The sequence below is a fragment of the Lissotriton helveticus genome, chromosome 5_1 (assembly GCF_964261635.1).
Source record: "Lissotriton helveticus chromosome 5_1, aLisHel1.1, whole genome shotgun sequence".
Lineage (NCBI taxonomy): Eukaryota > Metazoa > Chordata > Amphibia > Caudata > Salamandridae > Lissotriton > Lissotriton helveticus.
Genome location: NC_136065.1, coordinates 342,309,860 through 342,330,545, shown reverse-complemented (window position 1 = coordinate 342,330,545; position 20,686 = coordinate 342,309,860). Strand labels below are relative to the sequence as shown.

Below are 20,686 nucleotides of genomic sequence, written 5' to 3'. Positions count from 1 at the left end.
GACTTATTTACAAGCCCATTGCGCCACTGGTGCATCACTTTTTTTACGCAACGGCGGCGCAATGGGCTTGCCCATATTTACAAGGCCACATAAAGTTGCCCTACGTGATTTTTAATGGCCTTGAAAATATGAGCTCCTTTCACTGATTACCCTGCGTGAAAGGGCGTTTGGTGGATGTTGCTGTAGCTGTTTCCATGCAACATCTATGGAACATGATGCATTCCCAGATCCACAACATTTTGTAAAACTGGGAATGCGTCAGAATCCTATGCCTCCCCAGGGGAGGGGTAGGAATGGAGCAAAAAGGAGAAATACTTTTATTTCTCCTCGTTTTTTCCTCTTTCTATGCGTGCTGCATAATCCCCCGCAGTGCAGGCACCCTTGCAAAATGATGCAAGGGTGCATGCGCTGGTGCATTGCAGCCAATTGTGCACCAGGACAGGGGAAAGCATCAGGATACTTTGTATTGTATTTTAATACAACACATTCCTGTGCAGTGAAAATGACGCAGCACAGGGCAGCTAAATAGCTTACGGTGCAGCGCTGCATCATTTTCTTGTAGATGAGGTCCTACTTTTTCAGAAGTTAAATACATTCCATTGTGAATGGGTGGAACTGCTGGGGGGGGTGTTCTAGGAAAGGAAGGACGCAAGTGTTTGGGAGTAGGTCATGGATGAGACACAATGATTTAACTAACTTTAAAAAGTGGAATATACATGGCAACCCATGCCTTTAGTGAAGATCTTGGGGAAAAAAACACAAAAAAGCAGGACCTTCGTAGGGTAGGTCACAAAACATGAACATAGAGATTTCTACCATACCTGCTTTGAAGTTCATCATCTCTCTGGTGAAACTGTAATTGGTGATTGTGAACTGAGCCAGTTGAAGCTTCTCCAATCCGTGGCTCTGTGGTTGGTTGTCTGACCAGCGGTAGACTATATCCTCCGCAGAGTAGCCATCTGCCAAAGGAAAGTTCAACATGTAAAGAAGGAGTGGGGATGCACAATCATCAATTGTGCCACTAACAGTGCCAGATTGAGATTGATCAACAAGGAAACTGAGATATCCCCTGCAAGACAGAGCCCCTGAAATGCTGCTAGGGGTGGGGACTAAGTCGGTATCTTGTTGACATGTGGCTGACTCTGTCCAGCCATCCTAGTAAACACTTGCCTAGATTTTCATTCTCATAACCCTAACTGATGTGTCTGTTCCTTGCTCTGTGAACTAGTCTAAGAAAATTATCCTTAGTTGAGCAGGTACATTTCTAATTTCATCGTATATTAGGTATGTAATTCCGTATGTTACCTGAATAACAAATATTATTTTAATAAAATATCATTGTTAAAATACAGTGACAGCTAAAGTATCAATCGTGAAAATATCTTAGGTTTGTTGTATTTTTCTATTCGTCAACAATATTGTTGTTCAAAATACACTTAAATATCATGGTAATTGATAAAGTTTGCATAAATATTGGCATATCTACATTTTGTTCCTTTTGAAATATATTTTATAAATTTTCCATACAGGTCGTTTACACAGTAAATTCTTGATAGGCCACATATTTAATATGTTCTGCAAAATATACCATAGTCACATTACATTTGGGCTTGTATGAAAAATAACACATCAGCAATACATTTTTGTTTGCAGTCTCTAGACACCAGGCTGACCGTGTCCACCCAGTAGTTGTGAATCCCAACCCTATATATCATCAAAACAATCAAACTTTAAACTCAACTTTGCCCATTGTCCTTATATCTTCCATCCATAGGCTCTGCAAGAGTCATGTCATCCGTGGGTCAGGGTTGGAGCAAGGCAATACCGAGAGACGTTCTGGCCTGGTGAGGCCGGTAGAACCCCGGCCTCAAGATCACCCGACAGACACTTCACGGGCCCCAGCAAAACCCTACTGAATAAGATAACAGGATATCAGCCATGCCAAATTGCGCCACTCTTCCATCAGTCAGAAGGGTCTTAGATCTTCGAGGGCTCACAAAGGTTGGAGAAAGTGACCCAGCATAGCTAATTTTAGCGTTAGGATCCCTGCAAGTGCATTAGCCCCAACGGCAGGAGCAGGAGCGAGTTTACAAAACGTACAAAACTTGGAGACTACGGGGAGACAGGACAAGGTTGCACTTCTATCCGGTAAGCAACACATCATCCGCCCCCCTTTGTTTACTATTGCCGACGAAAGTGCCTTGATTAAGCCAAAAACGACTACGGCTACTGTTTCTGCTACAGTTAATGACATTGAAAACAATAAAACTGGTACTAATCTAAATGAACAATTAAATATGGATACAATAGAGAATGAACTGCGGGAACTGGGTGAAGCCCTTAGTCAAGAAGCAACTGATCAGACCGAGATGATTGTCAGTGATGAAGGCCCTATAGATGGGAATAAACGGGCAGCAGTGGCGTTAGTGGTCTCAGCAGCAGATAAAGAAAAGGAGCCGGATTTGGATTTGGAGCTGGTAGATGCAGAGCTAGATTTAAGTGGCTCTGAATTGAATAATGTAAAGGCGCTGCAGCTCTTAGTATCTCGGATCCGGCTAAGCCTACGCAGGTCAATGCTGCGCAAAAGGTCCTCGATACCAATGAATTAAATGTGCCCCCCGGCGATCTCCATCTGGGGAATATGGAAAAGGCTGATGGCTCTAATGATGAAGACGAGGAATTGATCGATAAGGAAGAAGACGGGGGGCGGACTCCTCTTTGGACGCAGTGAAGCAGCTTGGTCGGAAAAAAGGAAGGGGTAAGGCCAAAAGCAAAGCTAAGAATAAGAAGAACATTAACCCCTCCACTTTCTATACGGCTATATCATTTGCGAACACTAGAGGCAAACCTATCTGAGACGGAAGTCCACTGCGAAAGTGGATTCAGGCCAAGGGGGGCGGGGGGTTTAGGGGGGTTAAAACCATGGCTTTACGGCTATCAGGAAACAGCCCAACGGAGTTGCTTCTCCCCTCACAAGAAACAAGTAGCAACGTTATCTCTTCTAAATCCCTCAACCAACTATCTGCAGATAGACCCCTGGACACTACCACAAACGAGGGGAGATGACCACAGGCAGTAACTGATGGAAGAGAGGGGGCAAATAGTACTGCTCCCACTCACATTGCTAACTCCGCTTCTCCTACAATAGTTTCTATGGCCGAGGAGAATAGCCACTTTAGTATGGGCACGCATACCCCTTCAAAATCATCTTCTGAGACAGTATCCAGTATGGATATCCTGCCTGGCTTACCACAGTCTGAGAATCCTTCTCTAGCTCTAATCCTTCACACTCTGACCGAACAGCAGCACGAAGCTCAACAACATTTTTTACAGTTGACAGAAGACAATACTAAGATGCAAAATTATCTAGGTTAATAGCAAAATGAGTGGTATCACTCAAGAGGTAGAAGAATTACAGCAGAGGGTGGTGCAAGTAGAAGAACAGTCAGCAGGTACAGAGCAAAAGACAGCCCATCATGACGAAGAGATTCATGCTCTGCAATATAAAATCGAGGACATGGAGAATAGACAGCGAAGGCAGAACCTTAGACTCTTTGGGATTCCAGAGGGCTTGGAAGGATTGGGCCTGGGACTCTCAATTACAGAGAGTTCATAGACTGCTGCTAGTAAATAGAAACAAGGGAAGTGAATTTCCCCGTCCTTTCCTGATCTTTTTTGGGAACTTTTTACTTAGGCAGGCGGTCTCTCTGAAAGCAAGACCTAATTCCCCAATAGTGACAGAAGATGTAACCTTTTTTGTCAGGTCAGATCTATGTAAGATCACAATGGAGAGGCGTTGGAATTTATGACAATTAATTGACTCATTTAAAACAGCAGGGGCACAGGTCTTTCTCCAGGAACCGGCCTGCTTAAAAGTCATCAAAGCAGGTCATACGTATTACCTCAATCAGGTTAAGGAAGCGGAGGTGGTTTTAGAAAAAAATACTAATGTTTCAGGTGTTAAGACGCATAAACCTTCTGATCTATAATGGTGGCTGACAAGGTGATGATTGATTTATACTGTACTTGGGGGGTTTAGACTTATACATTCTCGGGTGAGGGCTCTATAGATAGCTGCACCTACAGGTGGCTGCCCATCCAGCTGCAGCAGGTGCGTAAGGGGGGCTTTTCCTTATGGTACGGTGGGGTGCAGGGTAGGGTAGGGGGCGGTAGAGGGAGGGGGGGGCGGTGTGGAGGGGAAAAAAATAAAAAAAGACATGACAAGTCTAAGTGAGAGTAACTTGGCAGTTATCAGAGAAGAAAAGAGTAGGAACTTAAGGAAAGGGACAGATCACTATGATTTAATTTTTACTCAAAATGTCACATTTTAGTTGCTTAGCTTGGAATGTGTCAGGCTTGAATAATAAGACTAAAAAAAGCTTGGTCTATGAGGAATTGAAAATGTATGATGCACATTTGGTTATGCTAACAGAAACGCATATTTGTTTTAAGGACAAAAAACTACTAGCCCAATTGGGATATGAGATGGTGGTATGCACTACTTTAAATGCTCCTACTCGGGGAGTGGCAATTTTTAAGAAGCGACAAGTGCGGGGAGAAGTGATTAAAACTGCTGCAGATAACGGGGGTCGATGGGCAATAGTGCAAATGCAGATAGAAAACTGCAATTATGTCTTCTGTGCCATCTATGGGTCGAATAGGGACGAACCACGCATTTTTGATTGGCTGAATGTAGAATTACTATCTTGGGAGGGTGAACTTATTTTGATGGGGGACTTTAATTGTGTGCTAAATTATGAACAGGATGTGACGAAGAGAGGGATATTTCCACGCATGTGTAAAACCAGGGCCGCAATTCTGGAATTAGCAAGGATACACAATGTAGAAGATATATGGCGCAATCTCCATCCTGGTATACCAGGGTACACCTGCTATTCATCCCCCCATAAACTATGCTCTCGAATAGATCTGGCGTGGGCATCAGATGCACTAATTGATTTAGGACACATGGAGATTATCCCAAGAATATCTTCTGATCACAATCCTATTCTTTTTACATTTTGTTTAGCCCAAAAGCCATTAGAACTACGACCCTTTACGTTCCCAAGATATTTATTAATAGATGTAGTTTTTGTAGCAGCCCTTAAGGAACATATAAAAGAATTTATCGAAAACAACATTAATACTGCTACTCTTCTATCAGTGTGGGATGCTTGTAAGGCCTCAATTAGGGGGCTTGCACAACAATATGTATTTAAACAAAATGCATTGCGTAGGAAAGAAACTAAGGCGGCAACTGCTAATATTTTACTTGTTGAAAATCAATTAGCTGATAATCTTAGGGCTGGTGGGCTAAGCAGTCAAGACATTGCTCAATTGGAAAACAAACTTGTGACATTACGTTCAATTATTAAAAGTTCCCTCAGGGAGAAAAACAGTCGTAAAATACTTAAATATAATCTGTCCTAATATGAATGTGGGGATAGAGTAGGGAAGCTTTTGGCCTACAAAGTTGCTGATGATCGGGCAACGACCTTAATTAAATCCATAAGGGGTCCTAACGACATTCTATACTCTCAACCTGCACAAATGATGGGACAGTTTGCTTCTTATTACGAAAATGTATATACCCCTGAGAGTAGGAGCATGGAAGATCAGATCCAATCTTATATAAACGAGAAACTACAGTCAAAAGAATATTTAGATCAGGAAAATGTAAATGTAAATGTAGTATACTTGTAAAGCGCACAGCTGCCCCAGCAACGGGGCGTCCCGGTGCTGTATAACTCTGGGGAACCCGTCCTGGCTTTCCCTGTGGGATGGTCCCTTGCTGGGAGTCCCCAAGGTGGAGCCAGGCATCCCAGGAATTGGTGGGGCCGTTGTGGAGATTAGGCAAGCTAATGCCCAGAGTTGCCGAGTGGAACCCCTGATTAGAGTAAGCACCGAAGCGAGAATTATCGAGTCCGCTGACCAAGGTCCACGACCCTGCCGCGTCGGGAATTGAACCCTGGTCCCAGGCTGACTTCTGCTCTCAGGCCTGCCGCCTCTAACCAGTGAGCCACACTACTCCACGAAAGCATCGACCAACTGGATGAGAAGTATACATTAACAGAATTGCGTCTGGCGGTTTCCTCTCTTCCATCTAACAAGGCGGCAGGTGAAGATACACTTCCGATAGAATTATACAAAATTTGTGCAGATGAAATTCTGCCTCTTGGAAAACCGCTAAAATTATGTTATTTAAAAAAAAAAAAAAAAAACTACGGATTGCGGGTCTTACAGACCTATTTCTTTGATAAATGCCGACGCTAAGGCCTACTCCAAACTGTTAGCAATGCGAATGGCACCCCTTATGCCATATTTGGTAAATGATCAACAGCACGGCTTTGTGGTAGGGAGGGATACTACCACCCATATCAACATGGCCATTACAGCCTTTGATGTGGCTGCAACTAATCTCACCCCACTAGGTATGATACTTCTAGACGCAGAAAAGGCATTCGACCGAGTGGGGTGGGATTATTTGTGGAGGGTTCTGAAGCAATTTGGCATTAAAGGGCAGTTCCTCAGAAGTATAGAGGCTCTATACAGGGATCCTAACGCTAAAATTAGCTATGCTGGGTCACTTTCTCCAACCTTTGTGATCTTAAGGGGGACTCGGCAGGGGTGTCCGCTATCACCCCTGCTTTTTGCTCTCTCTATGGAGCCTTTTATCAACGCCCTGCAAACTCAAGTTAAGATCGTACCGATGCAGCATGAAGACAAAGCCTTAAAATAACTGCATATGCGGCATATGCGGACAACTTAGCTATTTACACCACTAATGTGGTGGATGCACTACTAGGAATAACAGAGGAAGCCAAAAACGTTGGAGCTATCTCCGGCTATAAATTAAATATCAACAAAACACAAGTTATCATGAATTATTAAGCTAACTCTTTAGTGCTAGGACTCTGTAAATCCGCAGTTTACTTAGGGGTAAAAATCTCTTCTAACATCACTGAAATAAACACGCTAAACTATGATCCCTTACTAAAGGAGGTGACCATGCTGTTCAAAAAATGGCACAAGATCCCGCTTAATCTACTTGGTCGAATCAACCTGATCAAAATGAACATTTTCCAGAAATATTTATATTTTTTTCGCTCCATTCCTTTTCGGGTTAACAATTTATTCTTTAAAAAATTAGATGGAATCTTCAGCAGTTTTATTTGGGGCTATAAGATGGCTAGAAGATCTATGTCTACACTAAAATTACCTCTAGAAAGAGGGGGTTTGGAATTCCCGGACATTAAAGCTTATTTTTTTGCATCCTTTTTAGGCCGGCTGCGTAGTTTGTTTATAGTTAATGATCAATACTTTTTTTTATCAATTCATGCTTGGCACTAACTCAAAACAGTTCTTGGCAAAAGTGCAAGACCCAAACTATTTTAAACGTGTAAAATTTAAGACTGCGAGGGATGCAGTACGGATTTGGAACTTGATCTTGAGCCAATGTGACACCTCCTTTTTTCATACTGGGCTATCACTCTGGGATAACCCAGGGCTTCCTGATATTTTCAGTGATAAAACTGGGCGGGACTGGGCCAAGTTTGGTATTAAAACGCTAGGAGACCTATATGGTTTAGATGGTTTTCTACAATTTGCAACATTGCAAATTTTGTACAATTTGCCCGAAGTAATGATATACAAATACTTTCAAATTAAGGACTATCTGATACGCAAGATGAATTTGAAACAAATAAATAGCTCAGGTATTTGGAGTTGCTTTTATTCTACAAAAAAGAAATCACTAATTAGTCTGGGATACAAATATCTCGGCCAAAACAAATTGGACGATTGATTGCCCTAGATTGGCGTCAAAATGGACTGCTGATTTGGGATTTAAAGTGACATCCCAGAACGTTTCAGCTGCTTTAGATAATATCAACAAAGTAGTCCATTCTTCTAGCCTGAAACTACAACTTTATAGAACGGTTAGTCAACTTTACCATACTCCATTAAAAATATCTAAATGGTCACAAAACATTTCAAGTAACGATCCCACAAAATGCCCTAAATGTGGTCTGGTGGCAGCAGACCTCATACATATGATTTATTCATTCCCATTGTTAACTAAATACTGATTAGAAATCGAAAATATTTTATTTCAAAAACAGATGATTAATACTTCAATTACTGCATCTTTGGTACTACTATCTATATACCCCACGGGCATCACCAATAGGAGTTGGTTAAGTATAGCTCTCTCCTGCGCCAGATTGGTGATAGCTAGGGCTTGGATCTCGCAGAACCCCCCTCACACGATCGAGTGGTGGAATCTTTTACATGAAATTTACACTATGGAAAGGGCACTGGCTAAGAGCAGAAGCGCAAAAGCAATTGCTAAGTTCGAAAAGATCAGGGATAACTTTTTGTAAATGGTATACGGATCTGGTTTATGGAATTTTTGTGTTTTAGCTGATACTACCGATTTTGTTAAGAAGTTCTATTTTTAGTCTGTTAGTAGTTTTTTTTTCATTCTTTTTTTTACTATTGAATGCTGATCTGTGCCTGTAACCACTGAAAACTTTTTCTTTTTGTATGTATATGAAAAATGTTACACTCCTTGACTTGCTTGTCAAATAAAAAATGTATTAAAAAAAAGGATAATTTATAAATTTTTATAAATATTAAAAAAACATATACTATTATTGTTCACAAATATAGATTAGTTAGTCATTTTTGTGTATTAGAAATAGGGTTGTAATAATTTTGTAACAAATTAAAGTTACATCTGCTCTTCTTTTTTCTGTTGTTGGCCCTTTTGCACAGGTGGGCTTATTATGTCTTTGGCGGTCCTACAGCGGATGGTGCAATACTCTGTCCGCCCGTAGGACCGCCAAAGCTGTGCTGCTGCCATCTGCCAGATTAGAACTTAAATCGTGATCTGATGGGTGGTCCTGCAGTGGTCTGACAGTGGCAGTCTGTTAGGCTCATAGAAAAGCCCAACATGTATACCGGTGCTCTCAGAGCGCCGACTGTCCCTTCCTGCACGGTGTGGCATACATGCTTCCTTAGTTGCCTCACTGCCAACTGATTTCATGATGGGCTCACACCCATGGAAAGGGTGGTGGTTTGGAAACTCATAAAAAGTTTGGTGTTGCTGCAGCGGCACTGACAGAATATTAATATGCATGACCGCCACCATCACGCTGCGGGATCCTGGATTCTGGGGGAGGTGGCAGTCCTGTAGCGTTCTAACAACTACACTCCTAATGCATGGCAAGGTGTGGCAGTTATTGATGTTTTCTGATGGTCTGCTCTTCTTTTTCTGTGCTGGCCCTTTTGCACTGGTGGCATCTGACCAGCAAGTAATGCAGAGACATGGGGAACATATCTTTTAACGCTTGTGTCTGCAGAAATGGAAGCCAGAGATTTTATGTTTTGCAGAAATATGAGGAACATAGTTTTTAATGTTTGTGTCTGGAGAAGTGGAAGCCCAAGATTTTAAGTCATATACGGTGCCTCTGATTCTGAATTCGGCTAAGGTGGATGATTGTGGGCCCTGACTTTCTCAATGGCATCATTAATAGTACCAGCTCACCCATAACAACCATTAGGGTAGTACCTATTGCATTTCCAACATGTTCTTTCATTTGCATTATTTTCTTTTGAATATGTGTATCCTATGTGAGTTATTAATGGCTCTCCCCTTTGTGAGGTTGTATAGGTCAGTTAATGTGACCTTTTTATGTCTAAAAATTCTAAAAATGATAAAAGAAATGTATCATGGAATGCATTTCATTATTAGGAGATGAATAATTTGTGGTTGTTTTTGTAAGTATATAATTATTTCATACTGTATGTTAATAAAAATAATGTTCTCATACAATCTGCATAATTTAGCTTTGCCTTCTTTGGTACTATTTTCAATGAAAAATATTTCCAGGTGATGTATCTGTTTGGGAATGCGAAGTGGGGCATTAATTTTAGAAATTAATGTGAAATTACTTTAAGTTCAAGAGTTCAATAGGACCTGTTATATGAAATATATTTCTTATAGTTAAATAAACAAATGTGCACTTACTTGATTTAGATTTTTTTTGCCTCTCTCATGGCGAGTAGCACTCTCCTCTCTCTTTAATTAGGTTTGGGATGAGCGATGATTGTTTGTTCTATTTATACCCCTTAATTCTTAATTGAGGTTTTGTAATTGTTAACTTTTATGTTTGAATCTGATTGTTGAGCATTGTTTTTAATTTGTTTTGATGTTTTTATTTGTACAGATGTTAGTTTTTATTCATACATACTTTTACAGTGGCTTTTGAAAGTTTTTTAAATGAAATGTTTATAGTTCATAGATGTATTTTGTTACTTCTTTAAATGTGCATTGTCAATACATTAGGTAAGCATATTTATGTGGTTGATATTCTGGTGATATTTGTGTGTCAGTATTATAGTGTTTTACATAGCGTGTATTAAATGTTGATATCGTTGTTGCAGGTATTGAGGCACCCATAGTTAAATAACAATGCCTTGTCTTTTCAACAGAGTATCTTATCAAATGTCAGAATATACCCACGGTTTGAATAATGTCATATCAAAGTTGCCAACCTATTAGGAACTGACACGATATACAAAGAATATATTGGGGTGGGAGGAGGAGTCAAGATGGCCGCCTGAACAGACGTGATGTACCGCAGCTCTGACGGATCACTGGTTCTCGTGATCCCCCTCCCTTGGACCCATCCATCATCATAGACGGGTAAACAGCATCTGAAAGTGGGGCCCTTGCAGCCTGGGAACGATCAGCCGCAGTGCTGAGCCCCTATCACACGGGCGCTGACTGGCATGGACAAGAAGCAGGACACAGCCACGCGGGTTGGAAGCCAGTGCTGGGTGGCAGCACAGGCTCTAGGAGGATGCAGCGGACGCCTTGCAGCAGTGGCATACACATGATGTCGCGACACAGGACGAGCGTTGACCAGAGGTCAGCCTGTGACCAATAACAATCAGGGAGCTGTGTCAAGGCTGGGGGGCAACCTGTTATGTTATGATATATAATTATATATCGCGCTCAGCAACTCAGCAGAGTGTCCCGGCGCGTGCAGAGGTAAAGGAAAAGTGTACCAGAAGGGCAACTAAAAAAGGAAGGTTTTAAGCTTTTTCTTGAAGATCACATGATCCTGAATGCTCCACATCGCCAAGGGCAAAGCATTCCAGGCCAGGCTAGCTTTCCTGACAAGTGAACATCCGCCCAGCCTAGTGGAAGATAAGACGTGAGCGGTGTGGCCTGACGGCCACGGGGAGAAAGGAGAAAGAAGTGTGGTGGGTCCCAATGGAGGACATAATGCTAAGACTCTGAACCCTCTCCATTTTCTTGTACCCCGGTGGACTCCATCGCGGGTAGCGAGTGAAGCTGCTCTGCAGAAAGACTCGCTACGGTGGTGCTGGGCCCACCTGAGGCTGCAGATGACGTCGAGAGGCAGATGAAGTAGCTTTGCTAACAGATTCACTGCAGCGGCACAAAGAATAACCAAGGTGACCCCAGTGAGAGTTAGAGCCGGAGGTGAGAACTGAGGCCTGACATCCCAGGGGGAATTACCATATACTGTAATAAGTGAGGCCTAGGAGCAGATGGCTTTGTGACGCTCCGGCAAGGGAGTGGGTGATTGGGCCCCCTCCTATACTGTGAAACCCATGATGACTACAGTGGACAACGCAGAGGGGCTGCCCCACAATTTTGATGGGACTCTGCGGAATGTCTGGGGGTTACAGCCCTACTGTCTGAAGGGGGCCGTCCTGAGTACTAATTTGGAGTGAACAATGTTAGACGAGCCAAGGTGGGGGGCAAACATAAAGGCGCAAGTGGAGATCTCCCTACCCCACACCCTTTCCATTGCAGTACAGTTGTGGAGGAATTTCCCGCTTAAACACTAGGGCCCTGGACTAGTGGCCATGACCTCGATTGGCTTGGCAGTGCCCCCACCATTCATTCTTTCTCTCTATTAAACCATGGCGTACCTCTGAAAGTACTTAAAGTGAACACTGCTTGGGATGGCTCGGACTGCTTTGTTGCAGGGTGCTGTGAAGGGGCAATTATAGTGTGCTTGGGCCCAGACGCCAGTAGCACCACATTACTGGGCATGGATGCCATCTAACCCCAGGTCACGGTCCCCAAGATGCGCCACCCAATCAAGGAGGGACTGGGTAGTATGGCCCAAGGTGCATCCACTAGCCAGTCATGGGGAAGACCACGCCTCCATCTAATTTAGATATTAAAAACAATTCTGGAGGGAAAAAAGGCCATTATCGAAATTGTTGATTGGGTGGCCATCACACTGGTACTACTGTACCAGAATATGGACATGAGAAAGCGAGTGTAGGACTTAAGGAACAAGAGCTGATAGTATAGATGAAACATTAGGGGCTTATACTAGTTAGTTGGCAGACCAGGAGAGACACCTACAAATGCAGGAGGCCAAGTTGGCGGACTTGGAAGACAGGTCACGGTGCAATAATGACTGCATATTAGGTCTGCTGCAAGGGTCACACCAGTAGAACAATACCTGGAATCCTGGTTGCCCACCGTCCTGCAGGGAGGGGAGAGAGAGGGGGCCTGCAGGTGGATAGGGCTCAAAGAACCCCGGACAGCAAACTGAAACCTGAAGCGCCGCTACGTATGCTGATTGCTCGGTTACTGAGGTATATGCAAATCATCTAAAAAACTATATAAAATAGTGAGAGAACTCTGCAAACCAACTAGTATGTCCCATACCATGACTCCTACAATTGATAACTGCGCGCTAATTAACAGCTTTTTCACCAATAGAGTTTCCAAACTCTACCCTTCCTTTAATAGCCAGCAGTGGTGGCTCTTCTATAGGGGCATTTGGGCGGCGCCTCACTGCTTTCTCGCAGCGCAAGAAGGCAGAAACATAAATGGTAATAACTACCATTTATGTTTCTGCCTTCTCACGCTGCGAGAAAGCAGAAGTGCCTGGTTGGGGGTCAGCGGTCCTGCTCGAGGGCAGGGGGTAGTGGCTTGCCCACTGTTGTTCATACTGACTTTTTGGGCGGCCTCAGGCTGCCGAAACAGTCAGTATGCACAACAGTGGGCAAGCCACTCCTCCCTGCTCTCGAGTAGGACCGCCCATTCTCAGTTTTTTCTCTCTATGTAGGTTGATGCATCAGCCTACATAGAGAAAATGGCCCTGGTGGGGCGCGCCCCGCTATGCCTCACTGCATTGTGATTGGCGGAGGGGAGGGCGGGAGGCTCCATTTCCTGGCTGATGCCGTCGTGAGAGCTGCCTGCAGAAATTGGAAAAGGCAGGACGGTGGACGGCGGGAGTCGGACCCTAGAAGCTGAGGTGGCAGCGACGGAGGACGGTAAGTTTAAGTTTTATTGTATTTTGATCATCAGTAATTTACCCAGTACGTCCATAGTAAACTGCTTGATGTTAGCTTCATTTAGTCGGGGGGGGGGCTTTTCGCTTTACAGTTCTACAAGTTTACATACGTTTCCCAACTCCATTGCGGTTAATAATCTCTCAATGCTTTAGGGAGGAGGGGTATCAGTAAGGAAAAGAGGTGAGAATCATAACATTTGTCACACACTACTATTTTTTAACTTGGTTTTTGCAATTTTTCAAGGATGTAAGCAAAAGATATAGGGTAGGGAATGTAGGAGAAAGCCAGACGTATATAGCGGATTTCAAAATTTGTGTTCAGCCATCGAGTAAGAACAGTTCGACTAAGTTACAAAGCAAGACCAGATATTTTTATATTCTTAAAATTGTCATGGACCATAGCTATTAGCTTTTCCATTGTACACAACAGTCACATCTTAGTCCTGCATAACTGCAATAGAGGGCGAGGAGATTTCCATACTTGAACTGTAGTGAGCCTGGCTTTACGAAGCATAAAGGTTACTTTGCTGCTCAGCTGTGAAATTAATGGGTATTTCCAATTATCCCTCCTATAAGACGTTTGATGGACGGGGGATGGGGTCATCATTCCAGTGACATTTTTTTAAAGTATAATAATATAATTGCAAAAAATGTCACGTAAACTTCTTGATCTTATTCCAGGAAGCCATAGTTTTGGGTCGTTTGTTAGAAACTCCTAGGTTTGTTTTCTACCAGCGTCATTTTAGTTTCCATTTTGAGCAGGAACAGGAAAATATGGTATGGCATCTCATTCTGAAAGCGGTAGATTACATATTCATTGAAGTTGGACACATAGGTGCCAGGATGACTACTGCAAGTAATTTTTCTTTCAGGCACTGGATGATCCATAGATGCACATGCTTTGATCAGAGTGCATCTGACCTTCACCCAAGAGGCTTATCTTGGCTGTAATGTTTTCAAAGATTTTGACCAGATTTGTATGTGGCTGCTTTCTACATCTCTACAACAAAGGATTTGCTCATTGGTGGTTGTCGATCCTTTATCCTGTATTGGAGTGATGCCTGTGTAAACTGGGAATGGGAATGGATTGCAGACTTTTTGATCAGAGAATGTATGGGAGTGGCTACCCTAGCTGGAGAGACTTTGCTGTGAGCAAGTTTATTCAAATTCAGTATTTTTATTTTTATTTAAGCGAAACCATAAAATACACAAACATATGCAACATGCTCAATTCATCAAGAAATTAAGTACTAAGTGAAGATATACATTAACAATAACAAGGCTCTACATCCCGTCATTTTGGGCAAATCACTTAATCTACGTGTCTAAAAAACGTGCAACTTAATCTGGTCGCTTGTAAAGGGCTCTAATGACCTCTGGTCAAGTTCATGCTGTATAAAACTGAAAAGAAATCAAAAGGAGCAGGCCGGGAACCAGAGCAGGCAGGCACTGTATAGGCAATGCGTGGGTGGCTGAAATGCGTGGGGTTGCAGGTGAAAATGGCAGGATAAAAGGCAGAGCACGGGAGGTATGACAAGAGGGAAACCTTTGAAAGATGAAAGGACGGGCATTGTGTGGGAGTAGATTTGCATGCATTGTGCCGAGACCTGTTTTCGGCTGGGGATTATGAATTTCAGGGGCAGATCTATGTACAGAGAGCACAATGGAGACAGAGAAAGACCTTGCTCATTCCCCTGAAAAAAAGCCTCAGCAAACCTCCAATAGGCTTCAGTTTATACAGCAATCTGACAGGATCAGGACCTGCCAAACAACTGCATTTCTGTTTATTTTTTTCTATGGCGATGCTTGATGCTGGACTGTGTGGACCGAGCAATATGTGAACGAGGCGCATGTGCAAAGGGATGACAATAGCTATAACTGTGTGTTGACTATGTAAGCGCACCTGCCACAGGGCACTGATCCGAACCTTTATGCCTTACCACTTTCAAATGTCACCAGCCGCCACTGATAGCCAGCCTGCTGCTAAAAAATACTGATTGGGAAACATTAGCACCACATCCCCAGGCACATGCTTATTTAAGCAATCTGGCTCCTTTTTCAGAAGAACAGGTTGCAAAAGCCATGATTGAGGTTAAAGCACGATCCCCACTTGATCCCTGCCCTCACTTTATCTTCTCACGACTTGTATGGATCTTATGCTCGCATGTTACTCGTATCTTTAATAAATCCCTGGATCAGCTTCATTCCCAGCTATACGGAAGGAAACCGTGGAATTTCCACTATTAAAAAAAGCAGGCTTGGAAATCTATGATCCTGCAAACTACCGACTAATCTCTCAACTAAAGTACTGGAGCGATTGGTCAATAAACAACTGGTCAAATAGAAACTAATTACCTCTTAGATCCCTCTCAGACAGGATTTATAGCTACCAATAATACAGAAGCCACCTTACTGGCCATGTCAGACAACATTAGAACCTTGGTGGACCAAGGTAAAGCTGCTGCACTGATCCTTCCGGACCTAACAGTGGCTTTTGATACTGTATCCTACGACTACCTGCTGCGCATCCTTCATGAAAAGGGAATACATTCGAAAGCACTTCAGTGGTTCACCCCCTTCCTACAAAATAGAACACCCAAAAATCAAATGGGCCCCTTTTATTCCAGTTAAAAAACTATCAAACATGGAGTCCCGCAGGGGGCCTTCCTGAGCCCCACTCTTTTCAATGCCTATGTCTCCTCCTTAGCTGTGATTAGCAGGAAATGGGCCTTTGATAGCTGCCCCTATGCGGATGACACACAGCTGCTAATTGCCCTGGAAGACAAGCATGAGGACACCAAAAGTAATTTAATTAACTGTCTCACTTAAATAGCAACCTAGATGATGGAAAAATGTTTAAAGTTAAATGCCGGAAAATCGGAGATCCTGCTTTTCGGTGGAGCACACCTAAATTGGGACAGCACCTGGTGGCCCCAGGCGCTGGGAGCCGCCCCAGAATCCAAGCGAGTTGCAAAAGATTTGGGCATACTGATTGATAATGCACTGACCATGCAAGATCAAGTGGAACACTGTGCGGAAAAAGCTTCGCTATACTGAAACTACTTCAAATACTTTTTTCCTGGATCCCCTTAAACTGTAGATAGTCCATTACCCAGGCTTTATTTTGTAGTAGACTTGACTATGGGAATGTGCTCTATGTGAGCATGCCCGAGCATCTGTTCTCCAGACTACAGGTGGTCCAAAATGCGGCTGCTATACTGGTTTGCAATAAAAGCAAATACAGCTCAGCATCTGAAAGTTTGAGAGAACTGCACTGGCTGCCTGTACATCAAAGGTCTACGTTCAAGCTCCTTTGTTATGCACGCAGAGCGCTACACTAGAGGGCCCACGCATCTTCCAAGATAAGAAAATTTTTTATGCTCTCCCGCAAAACTTGAGATCTTGCCATCAGGACCTGGCCAAGATCAAACGGACAAAAGGGTTAGAGCAGGAGACCGATCCTTTTCCAAACTAGTAGCCGCCCACTGGAATAAACTCCCACTAGATCTACGCCTAATGGTTGAATATCTGTCCTTTAGGAATACATTAAAAACTTTGCTGTTCCCTAGATTATAGTCAAAGCCACCTATAACCCCGTCAACGTCTCAACCTAAAACTGATCACAACCGCCCTCCCCATATCAGGATAACACTCTCCTATTGCCTTGATGTCCCTTGGAATGAATGTTGCGCTTTACACATACAAATACAAATAAAATGGACGTATTGGCAATGGCTCGACATCAGGGAGATGTGGAATTTGGCAGGAACAGGATCTCCTTTTATTCTGACTATGGTGTGGCAACCCAAAAGAAAAGGAGATCGTTCACAGAAGTGAAACGAAAGTGAGAGACCATTGACTAGCCTATACACTGTTGGCTCCTGCATGCCTCCTGTGGACTTGCAGGGGAAGGGACATATCTTTGACCATGCTGAGGATGCTATTCAGTTCATCGAGAACCACTGACGGGGGAGGTGGAGCAGGGCCCACATGCATGGACACAGGTTTTTGGCTCAGTGGGAGGGGGCTACCAACACTGATTGTGTGAACCCGAGGGGGGGGGGGTGAATATCAGCTGATTGAGTATAATGCACAAGTCAGAAATAATGGGAGGGATACACGGATACACTAGTGTTCCCCAGAGTGTCTGCAACTACTGTTGGCATGGTTCTTGAGGCATCCCATCACTGGGGACCACGGGAATGACAAACTATGTGGGGGAAGTTTGACTGTTGCTCGGGGGCGGGGTTGGATCGACACAGCATGTGTTGCTTGTGGATGCCAGGTTGGGGTGAGCCACATGGGTGAGTGGAGAGGGGACAATACAGTTTTTGGTTTTTGAGAGGTGTGTTTGCTTATGGCTTCAAGAGAGAGGAGTTTTAGGCTACACGCACTGCAGTAACATAATGGCAAGGGTAGATCATGGGACAGGAGTGGAACACACCTTATATACATTGGGGTGACAGCCCTGTCTTGCAACATTAAGGGGTTACAGAACCCTATAAAACGATAGAGAATATGGTCATATGCACGGAAGCATTGAGTGCGGATAGTAATGTTGCAGGAGACGCACCTGCTCCCACTGAAACACGAGAAGATACAAACTAAATGCGGGAGCAGACTGTAGTATGCCAGCTCCAAATCATCGCCACATGGGGTATTACTGTAGGTAGATGCTAGCATCACCCTTAAGGTGAAGAGTAAACTGAAGGGAGAAGATGGTAAATATGGAGGCGTGGTGGGGGAAGTTTGTAGCAGACCCACGGTACTACTGAACACATATGCACCCAACATCTACAACCCAGATTTAATTGAGGGAGTGGTACATCTATTGACTCCCTATACACATTATGATATCATCTGGATGGGTGGCTGTAACTGCGTGCTGGATATACCCAAGCTCAAGATAGCTCAAGGCCCACTGCTCGGCCGCTGAGCAGGTCATCTTGGGCGTTACTAGAGGGAATGCACACTTTAAACCTGCTGGAGTTATGGAGGGCACAGCACGGTCAGGCAAGAGGCTATTCCTTTTATTCCCCGCCACACTTGAGCTTCTCTAGAATAGACTATATGCTTATTATTCTATTACATGCCATGCACTTTAGGAAAGCCTAGTACTCTGTCGGACCCTGCCCCACTTGCGGTGGAGCTGCAAGGCCAGGTTTATATGGTGCCTTCCAATCTCGGGCACTACATGACCAAACATTCTGATAAGAAATTAGAGCAGCAGTGCAGGAATTCTTTGCTGTAAATACAGGGAAGGTATTGTCCGCCAGAGTGATATGGGAAGCCTTTAAGGGGACTATACTGGGGAAGTGTATGGCTACAACATATGAGGCTTGAGATCACTGGGGCGCACAGTCACAAAACTGGAACAACAGATAGCGGAAACAGATAGGTAGTCTCCACATGCTGCGGCGACTTGGGAGGCATGACACAGACTACTGGTTGCGTTGAATGAGGTTCAAGACACAGTCTGGCTGCTTATTGGCATAGTTAGGCAACAGGGAGAAGGGAGGGATAGCTGTTGTATCCATCAAGGCAACAAATGGAGCGATCCTGATGGCTCAGGTGGATATCCTAGGTCATTTGCTGAATTCTTTAAGGTGTTGTACGCACAAAAGGGTTGCAGCGATGCAGCAGGCATGGCTGTTATCTTGGATGAAGCACGCCTACCAAGGATGGACGGGGACCCGAGGGCTCTCTTGAATGCCCCAATTGAGGAAGCAATTTGATATGGACCATCAATCACATGAATTCAGGGAAGACACCGGGTAATGACAGACTCTCTGTTGAGTTCTACCAAACATACATTGATTTATTAACTATGTATGAGGAGGCATTTGACATTGGGGTGTTATCGACATTGCTAAGGGAGAGTAGCATATAGTGGTTCTGCCTAAACCAATAGACTGCGAATCCTATCACCCATGAACGATGATAAATGTTGACACCAAGATTTTGGGAAAAATACTGGCTCAATGCCTAGCAAAGGCAGCAGAGGGGATCGTACACACTGATCAGGGGGCTTTGTTGGCGGCCCTACCACTTCAACTAATATGCAAAAGGTGTTCCTCATTGTCGAACAGGCCATGAAAGGAGAGGAACCATGGACTCTTGTCTGCTTGGATGTCCATAAAGCTTTTGACACCATTAACTGGACATTTAAGGATCATGCGCCGCAAAGCTTTGCTTTAGGGGTGGACTACCTGAACTGGGTGAAGTTACTTTACACTGCTAGCAAAGCAAGACTGAGAGTGGGCAATAGAGTGTTGGATAGCTGGATGGTAGAGAGGGGGACCCTACCGGGGTGCCCTCTCTCTACACTGATATTGCCTTAGTCGTTGAGCTGTTAGCTCAAATTATACGTTCTAGACATGAGAACAATGGTATACTGGTGGGGGCAAGAGGGAAGTCATTTCATTGTACGCTGACGACATACTGCTAACTCTAAGGAACCCGTTGACAACATGGCATACAGTGCACAACATGCTTGTCAAGGTGGGGGTACACTCAGGGTTTCGACTGAATGGCGACAAGTAGGTTCTACATCCCATACAGGAGGCTTTAGCTGTGGGAGCGAACCTACCAAACACAAAGGTTCAGACAACTCCTATAAAATATCTGTGGCTGTATTTGAGCTCAGACTTGAATGAGGCATATGACTCTAATGTGGGTGCTTTGCTGGTTAGCTTGGAACGGAGGGCGCGCGAATGGTTGCAGTTTCTGATGTCTCTCATGGGGCGCATCGCTATAAGTAAGATGATCATACCACGCCTTGTGCTGTACATACTGAAACACATGCTGATGCACAGACTGGAATCCTGCTTCCGCCGATTACGTGAGTTACTCTGATTGCTAAACTGGGGGAGCGGGAGAGCATGGATCAGCCTAGACATCCTGAAACTCCTTTGGGACAGTGGAGGGATGCAGGCAACTCATTTTAGGATTTACTACTGGGTGGCTCAATTACAACATACAATGCCATGGCTTTAGAACGTGAGGGCATTGTAAGTGTAACAGGGATCTGAGTGTGACTGGTCCAACTGCGGGCATTACTAGCATTATCCCTAGTCCCCCTTGTGAAAGAAGTAGCCATACCAGTACAGGTTCAGACCCAAATAGGGGCAGGCCTCAAAGAGTGTATATACTTGCAGCAGCTGGTTCCTTGCACGCTGCGATTAGACCTACATTGCCTCTATTTCTACCTCACAGAGGAGTGGGAGATATCTCACAGAGACTGGGAGTCTTGTATGAGGATGGTCAGATGGGGGGTAATGAGGCCTACTACACCAGATGGGGGTTGCTGGTGGGTGTTTCCTGGCATACGCTGA

General features: G+C 44.0%; 1 protein-coding gene across 1 annotated transcript in view; it reads right to left on the bottom strand.

Moving 5' to 3' along the window:
* Positions 1–20,686, bottom strand: part of GABRD (gamma-aminobutyric acid type A receptor subunit delta) — a 282,381-nt gene that overhangs the window by 21,392 nt on the left and 240,303 nt on the right. Inside the window, exon 6 of the mRNA XM_078640922.1 lies at positions 822–959. Coding sequence (XP_078497048.1) covers positions 822–959 — 138 coding nt within the window. The remainder of the gene's footprint in view (positions 1–821; positions 960–20,686) is intronic.